This window comes from Penaeus vannamei, chromosome 4 (genome assembly GCF_042767895.1).
Source record: "Penaeus vannamei isolate JL-2024 chromosome 4, ASM4276789v1, whole genome shotgun sequence".
Classification (NCBI taxonomy): domain Eukaryota; kingdom Metazoa; phylum Arthropoda; class Malacostraca; order Decapoda; family Penaeidae; genus Penaeus; species Penaeus vannamei.
The window spans coordinates 2,178,600-2,187,681 of NC_091552.1; the positions used below are offsets into that span (position 1 = coordinate 2,178,600).

The 9,082-nt window shown below is 34.3% G+C and overlaps 3 protein-coding genes across 3 annotated transcripts; all 3 read left to right on the plus strand.

The window, feature by feature from the left end:
• The first annotated feature begins 1,780 nt into the window (after positions 1-1,780).
• Positions 1,781-2,467, plus strand: LOC138860421 (pro-resilin-like). The gene is made up of 3 exons (XM_070117949.1): positions 1,781-1,801; positions 1,902-1,991; positions 2,100-2,467. Exons 1-3 carry the CDS (start codon positions 1,790-1,792, stop codon positions 2,355-2,357), a joined length of 360 nt encoding a protein of 119 aa, XP_069974050.1. The 5' UTR covers positions 1,781-1,789; the 3' UTR covers positions 2,358-2,467.
• Positions 2,468-4,343: 1,876 nt separating this feature from the next.
• On the plus strand, positions 4,344-5,023 carry LOC138860425 (pro-resilin-like). Its single transcript, XM_070117958.1, has 3 exons — positions 4,344-4,366; positions 4,467-4,556; positions 4,666-5,023. The coding sequence occupies exons 1-3, from the start codon at positions 4,355-4,357 to the stop codon at positions 4,921-4,923; spliced, it is 360 nt and encodes a 119-aa protein (XP_069974059.1). The 5' UTR covers positions 4,344-4,354; the 3' UTR covers positions 4,924-5,023.
• Positions 5,024-6,873: 1,850 nt separating this feature from the next.
• LOC138860434 (pro-resilin-like) lies at positions 6,874-7,530 on the plus strand. The gene is made up of 3 exons (XM_070117968.1): positions 6,874-6,900; positions 7,005-7,094; positions 7,203-7,530. The coding sequence occupies exons 1-3, from the start codon at positions 6,889-6,891 to the stop codon at positions 7,458-7,460; spliced, it is 360 nt and encodes a 119-aa protein (XP_069974069.1). The 5' UTR covers positions 6,874-6,888; the 3' UTR covers positions 7,461-7,530.
• Positions 7,531-9,082: the final 1,552 nt, after the last annotated feature.

The following is a 9,082-nucleotide window of genomic DNA, read 5'->3' on the forward strand; positions in this document are numbered from 1 at the left end:
AATTGAGTCAAATGTGCTGCGGTGCTAATTCAACCTTACCCATACTTTTTATAGGATCAATTCTGTAGTGAACTCAACCATATCACGCGTCCCACAAAATAAGTGTGCAACTAGGATCTAACGAGCTAAATAAACATTTCCTATCCATAGACATTACCTGCTTAGCACCGGTCTTGCGGTTACATACCTGTATTGGCCCAGGTTTGAGTCCTGGTCTGGGAGGTTTGTTAATTATCTATATCAATACGACAGTGCATTTCTATGTATCCGTTTCGTGTGCGTTCACATACATCACCCAACATCCTATTAGGTCCCCTATGGACACGCGGAAGGTTTATTTGAGCATAAAAATAGTTTCGATCACGCAGAACCCCGCTCTAGTTGTGGTACAACTATAGATATCTATAGTAATAACCACACTGTACGGTTCTAAATTGTATGCATACATACATATGTTTGTGTGTGTATACATATGTATGCACGTACACGCACGTGCGTATATACGATTATATATGTACATACATACATATATATATATATATATATATATATATATATATATATATATATATATATATATATATATATCTATGTATATATATATATATATATATGTATATATATATATATATATATATATATATATATATATATATATATATATATATATACGGACGCACGTATATCTATAATTTATATATATAAAGGAACATATATATATATATATATATATATATATATATATATATATATATATATGTATATATATATATATATATATATATATATATATATATATATATATGCATATGTATCTGTGTACACATTTGCGCATACATAAATATATGTATCGGTACGTAAACGTATATATATTAATAGTTGTGTATAGGTATATATATACATATATATTCACACATAAATACACACACACACACACATATTTAAGTCTGTGAGTGTATATATGTCTGTAAATATACAGATATATACATATATAGATAAATAGATAGATATATGAATATATATGTCTATATATCCATATATCTTATTTTTATATATACATGCATATATCCATAGATATATGTGTGCGAACTTATATACACATTTGGAGCTCTGCTTGCTGAATGAGTCAGGGATGAGCTTTTTCTCACTCGGAGGGAGAGTGTTTCGACCAACATTGTTATCTCCGGGGATTCGTAGGTGGGCGATAGGCAGACATTTGACTGTACCGCTCACCGTACCCCTAGATATTGTGTGGCAACATCGAACAGCACAAAAATTTAGAACTTTGTGAAATATTACAAGTTCGTATGACAAAGCTTTCTATGTGGCCTTATTTTGTAATCACCTCTACGCCACCTCGTACGGGATATTTTCCGTTAAATAGCCAAGAAATTTGGCAATAGATCAATTAAGCTGGTTGGTAGTTTGGCATCACGGTTAAATATAGACGTTTGGTCGTTTACAGTATAATAACAATATGAATAATAACGATAACGGTATCATTTCATCAGTTATTACCATATTATCCAGTTCTTGATATTTATAGTACATGGAAATATAACTTTCATTTAGAACATATTCTAACACATTTAGCAGTTTAAAATTATATCAAAACTTTTCATTGTTTGTCATCATGATAGTATTATTTCTTAAATGTGAATGGGAAAAGAAATGGAAGTTCTAACAACCTCCCGTTTTCCCTTCATCTTAGAGGTCAAGGATTCTGTGGTAGACTGCCTGCACTATAAAACCTGGTTCGCATTAGTTTCTCAGCACTTCTACCACAAAAATGGCTCTGAAGGTATGTGCCGCTCATGCAGCGTTGTGTACATACTTCCGCCATAATAGATTATATATCTGATCTCAATATCAACTTATTTTGAAATATTCTTTAATTACAGGTTCTCGTTCTATCCGCCTTCGTGGTCGGTGTCTTTGGTAGTTCACTGCCATCCTACACTCCTGCACCATCCTATAATGCCCATCCCACGGTAAGTTCATTGGCATGTAATGAGAATTCTACCATGTATTTTGTCATGCAATATCGCATAACCACATCTATTGAATGACCTTAATTCTAAGTCAATCTGCTTTTACAGGGACCAGCTCAGTACGACTTCAACTACGCAGTGAATCACGATTCCACGAGTAACGACTTCGGCCATCAAGAGAATCGAAATGGATACAACACTCAAGGAGCTTACTTTGTACTGCTTCCCGACGGCCGTGTACAGAGGGTGTCGTACACCGTGAACGGCGACGCTGGATACGTGGCCCAAGTTACGTACGAGGGAGAGGCCCAATACGGCGCCCCAAGACCTTCCACTTCCTACCAGCCTGCTCCTGCTTACGCTTAATCCTATGAATTGAGTTACCCTGAATCTATTGGAGTTGACAATATGATACTTATTTATTATCTGCATGCCTAATATCTGAAATGTTTTACATAAAATAAACTGAAGGAAATATTTACTGTCTCATTGCTCAGGCATTTTCATCCTACAAGGAGTCATTTAAATGCTTTAAATTACAAGAATCATATTTTTATCAATTCCAGTGACTGAATGGAAAATAGTTCTATCTTGCGACATACTTATTTTATGATAAATATACTGCTTTGGGGAATTGAAAACGACTATCGTCTAGAATATCCAATTTAATTCTATTCAGGACAGTCATATAAATATATATTTAATTTAAATCGTACTCAACACGCGTTATTTCCCATGGCATTCTGCTTTCGCTTAACTCCGTGAATTAGAATATCCTAGTTTGATGGAACAATATAGCTCATATTTAATACTGTCAACATAAAGTTTCTAAATATAAAATTTGTTTTATTACCTATCTGCTAAATATCACTTTGTATGTTTTGCTAAACATTAATAAAACGAATTGATGGAAAATCTGACTGCATTTTTGCAGACACTTGCATGTTTCAAAAAGTTATGCAAATCTATGCAGTACAGGAATCAATATAATCTCACTCTGTATGACTGAAAAAGTGTTTGAGTGATGCATGGTCTTTTCGGATAATTTATGCATGGGAGTAACTATCCTATAAAAAAGTAATCTAACATTTCATTCGCTCTCACTTCATACTACTTCTTATCTTGGGTCTTAAATGATGGAGTGTACTATCGCCTCTCAACATGCAATAGTAGAAATATAGTAGAAAAAAAATATATAGTAGAGCAAAATGTGATCGTTCACTGGATGTCATCTCATTTTCACCCAACTAGATACATTTGTTTATTATCTATGTAAATATTTTTCCTGCTTCTCCCCCTCTGTATACTTTTTTTCCCAACCACATTATATCACATGGATTTTATATATTATATTGTACATTGCCTTATGTATCTTTTTATTACCTTTACACTGCCATAGAGTATTGCAATTTTACAGAAAAAAAATCTTTGGTAGTTTATTTGTTTAAACTAAGTTTACTGGCTTTCTTATATGATAGTTTGTGTGAAATTTAGAATGTGTGCCCGACCCTTACCATCTCCATCCATCATATTGTCAACATTTACATTATAAAAGTTTACTTGATTTTCTAACATACATACAGGTCACACAGTCGCAGGCAGTTTTATGCGCTGCAATTGGAAATCGCCCACAACATAGTCATACAAATACATGGATCAATTAAACGTGGTTCTTTCACCTGCAATTACTACATAAACATAATCACCATCGTCCTAATCATTTCACTGTGCAGTACTAGCAGTAATGTTAGCAGTGGCGGGAAACAGGAGAAAATTGTATACATTTCATTTCCATTATCACTGTAAGTCTCTATAAAAAGTGTTAAAAGTTATTACTGTTGCTGTGATCCCCCTTATTAAGGTGATGAAAGGGGATTAATTAATTATAAGGATGTCTGTGTATACGTATATGTAATATAAATTGTCTATGTTATTCATAATGTTGATAATGCTACTACTACTATTACTGTTGACACTACCAGTACTTCTCCTACTACTAATCATATTAATGATAATGACAATAATAGTGATAGCAAAAATAATGTTGCTATTAACACGAATACTAATGATAATGATGATTAACAATAAATAAGAATGAGAAAAATGGTAACGGTAGTACTTGTTTATTGCCTTAGTGATTACTAGTTCATTGGCCTATTCTTGACTATTAGATGTCATGGAAATTGTTGAATTTACATATTTTCACGATGATTTAGCACCTTTTCTTAAAAGTCGATGGAAAGAGTAATGCACGTATGACAAGCTTTCAATTTCCTGTATCTTAGAAGTCAAGGATTCTGTGGTTAACTGTCTGCACTATAAAAACCTGGTTCGCATTGGTTTGTCATCACTTCTATCACAAAATGGCTCTTAAGGTATGTGCCTCTCATATGGAACTGTATACATAGTTCCGTCGAAAACAGATGGACTAGCAAGTTTCAGTATCAACTTATTATAAAGATTCTATATTTACAGGTACTCATTCTATCTGCCTTCGTGGCCGGTGTCTTTGGTAGTTCACTGCCATCCTACACTCCTGCACCATCCTATAATGCCCATCCCACGGTAAGTTCATTGGCATGTAATGAGAATTCTACCATGTATTTTGTCATGCAATATCGCATAACCACATCTATTGAATGACCTTAATTCTTAAGTCAATCTGCTTTTACAGGGACCAGCTCAATACGACTTCAACTACGCAGTGAATCACGATTCCTCGAGTAACGACTTCGGCCATCAAGAGAATCGAAATGGATACGACACTCAAGGAGCTTACTTTGTCCTGCTTCCCGACGGCCGTGTACAGAGGGTGTCGTACACCGTGAACGGCGACGCTGGATACGTGGCCCAAGTTACGTACGAGGGAGAGGCCCAATACGGCGCCCCAAGACCTTCCACTTCCTACCAGCCTGCTCCTTCTTACGCTTAATCCTATGAAGTGTGTTGTCCTGAATCTATCGGAGTTGTCCATATGCTATTTATTATCTGCATGCCTAATATTTGAACTGTTTTACATAAAATAAACTGAAGGAAATATTTACTGTCTCATTGCACAGATATTTTCATCCTACAGAAGTCACGTGAATGCTTTAAATTACAAGAATCATAATTATATCAATTCCAGTGACTGAATGGAAAATAGTTCTAGCTTGCGACATATTTATTTTATGATGAACATACTGCTTTGGGGAATTGAAAACGACTATCGTCTAGAATATTCAATTTAATTCTATTCATAACAGTCAGATAAATATATATTTAATTTAAATCGTACTCAACGTGCGTTATTTACCATGGCATTCTGCTTTCGTTTAACTGCGTGAATTAAAATATCCTAGTTTGATGGAACAATATAGCTCATATTTAATACTGTCAAAATAAAGTTTCTAACATATAAAATAAGTTTTATTACCTGTCTGCTAAATATCACTTGGCATGTTTTGTTAAACCTTAATAAAACGAATTGATGGAAAATCTGACTGCATTTTTGCAGACACTTGCATGTTTCAAAAAGTTATGCAAATCTATGCAGTACAGGAATCAATATAATCTCACCTTGTATGACTGAAAAGGTGTTTGAGTGATGCATGGTCTTTTCGGATAATTTATGCATGGGAGTAACTATCATATAAAAAAGTAATCTAACATTTCATTCGCTCTCACTTCATACCACTTCTTATCTTGGGTCTTGAGTGATGGAGTGTACTATCGCCTCTCAACATAGTAGAAATATAGTAGAAAAAAAAATATATAGTAGAGCAAAATGTGATCGTTCACTGGATGTCATCTCATTTTCACCCAACTAGATACTTTTGTTTATTGTCTGTGTAAATATTTCTTATGCTTCTCCCCCTCTGTATACCTTTCTTCCCAACCACATTATATCACATTATGTATCTTTTTATTACCTTTACACTGCCATAGAGTATTACAATCTTACAGAAAAAAAAATCTTTGGTAGTTTATTTGTTTAAACTACGTTTACTAGCGTTATTGTATAATAGCTTGTGTGAAATTTAGAATGTGTGCCCGACCCTTAACATTTCCATCCATCATATTGTCAACATTTACATTATAACAGTTTACTTGTTTTTCTAACATAAATACAGATCACAATGTCGCAGGCAGTTTAATGCGCTGCAATTGGAAATCGCCCACTACATATTCATACAAATATATGGTCAAGTAAACGTGGTTCTTTCACCTGCAATTATGGCATAATCTTATTCATCATCGTCCTAATCATTTCACTGTGCAGTACTAGCAGTAATGTTAGCAGTGGCGGGAAACAGGAAAAAAGGTTTAATTGTATACATTTCATTTCCATTATCACTGTAAGCCTCTATAAAGAAAAAAAAATAAGGTTATTACTGTTGTTGTGGTTCCCCTTATCAAGGTGATGAAAGGGGGTTAATTAATTATAAGGATGTCTGTGTATCCGTATATGTAATATAAATTGTCTATGTTATTCATAATACTGATAATGCTGCTACTACTGTTGACACTACTAGTACTTCTCCTTCTACTAATGATATTAATGATAATGACAATAATAATGATAGCAAAAATAATGTTGCTACTAACACGAATACTAATGATAATGATAATTAATAATAAACAAGAATTAGAACAATGGTAACGGTGATATTTGTTTATTGCCTTACTAATTACTAGTTCATTGGCCTATTCTTGAATATTAGATGCCATGGAAATTGCTGAATTTACATATTTTCACAATGATTTAGCATCATTTCTTAAATGTCGATGGAAAGAGTAATGCACTTATAATAAGCTTTCAATTTCCTGTATCTTAGAGGTCAAGGATTCTGTGGTTAACTGTGTCTGCACTATAAAAACCTGGTTCGCATTGGTTTGTCATCACTTCTAGCACAAAATGGCTCTTAAGGTATGTGCCTCTCATATGGAACTGTATACATAGTTCCGTCGAAAACAGATGGCCTATCAAGTTTCAGTATCAACTTATTAATTATAAAGATTCTATATTTACAGGTACTCATTCTTTCCGCCTTCGTGGTCGGTGTCTTTGGTAGTTCACTGCCATCCTACACTCCTGCACCATCCTATAATGCCCATCCCACGGTAAGTTCATAGGCATGGAATGAGAATTCTATCCTGTATTTTATCATGTAATATCTCAAAGTCACATCTATTGAATGACTTTAATTCCAAGTCAATCTGCTTTTACAGGGACCAGCTCAGTACGACTTCAACTACGCAGTGAATCACGATTACTCGAGTAACGACTTCGGCCACCAAGAGAATCGAAATGGATACGACACTCAAGGAGCTTACTTTGTACTGCTTCCCGACGGCCGTGTACAGAGGGTGTCGTACACCGTGAACGGCGACGCTGGATACGTGGCCCAAGTTACATACGAAGGAGAGGCCCAATACGGCGCCCCAAGACCTTCCACTTCCTACCAACCTGCTCCTGCTTATGCATAACTTCATGACATAAAATTCTAAATTGAAGAGAAATGAAGATATTTTTTTAATACAAAGTCTAATAAAGATTGCAACAAATGAAGTTATTCTGTTACCTGCATGTCAGGAAATCGAAAGAAATAGTACCTGCTATATTGATGAAGCATTTTGTGCAAGAAAGTCCCATATGCTTGTTGGGAACTAGTCGGAAATACAATTAAAACATCAATGCCAGGTAGTTAGCAGAGGAAATCCTGTTAGCTGAAAATAGTTTATTTTCATTGTGAATCTACTTTCAAAATGATATATGAAATATTCCATTTCTTTTATTAGTAATATTCATTTGACATTTAATATAAATGGCATTGTATAGTGTGGGAGGCGGATTCCCTCTGTACTCTTTAATCGTCAAAGAATGAAGAGGAAAAGAAAGTAATATGGTATTGATCGCTAAGAAGAAATGAGCACTTTTTCGAGAAATAATGTCAATCTAGTTTATACCCACTGCACCGTACTATATGTGTCTTCACAATTTCTAAATATATGCATTATGCATAAGCATGTGAGTGTGTGTTAGCAGATACACAGTGTAGGTATATTATAGGAGTGTCCTTCGCGTCTTTATGTTTATATCAAATATATATGGAATGAAACATCCATTCCAGTTAGATGCTTTGTGTGTGTGTTTGTGTGTGTATTTATTTATTTTATGTGCGTTTTATGATGTGCATACTTCTCGTTACTATACAAGATATGTGTGTAAATCTTTGATTGCGCCAAAAAGTAAGTATTCATTAATGTTTTTGGAGAGTAGAGATTTTACATTTAATACTTTAAAATTGCCGGTTGCTATTAAGCTGCCCCGTGCCGAGCAGTCGAAATCACGAGTTCTTAATTCTAAAATTTTGTTTCATCAGTTTATGGCACAACGTGATCTTTACTTCAAAAATAGCCATGAAACAAAATGATGTTTGTTTAACATTAAAACAAAAAAAAAAAAAATGTAGGACAACTATAGATCAAAATTTACAAAGCAAAAACGTAAGTAACACATTTTGCTAAATCTTAATCCAAAATACGTAATTCCGAACAAGATGAAACACATGGTTTTTATTCTCAATTATATTTTTCCTTTATGGGCGAGGGAATTTAAGATCGAAATTAGACTATTTGAAAGCTCCTACTTTTCATGAGTGGGTGACAACTGCCTGTGGATAGACCTTTCCTTTCTGAAAACGGCATTTTTATACTTCTTTTTTTTTCTCTCGCCATACTTGATACGTAATTTTCCTTAGTTTGCCAGCCAATCCTGCATGATCATAACCTCTCGGTTGCTTTGGTTTTTACTTTATTTTTTCACACCTTCCTTTGAGATATTTTCTTGCAATTTAGTTGAAGTCTAATTCTTGCTCATGTGCCCTTTTGTGGCATTACACATATATAAAAGTCCTGGTTATTATGTAAGTTTTGAAAATTCTGTTCCCTCTGATGAAGCGTGAAGAGATTAAGCTCATATAATCGTTTGCCATTATCACTTTTTTTTTGCATGCAGATTGCACAATTATGTTATTACTCCCAATTTCAACCGATATGCAACGCCTGCAACACATTTCTCCCTTCACTGTCCCGGATGTTAGCAATTT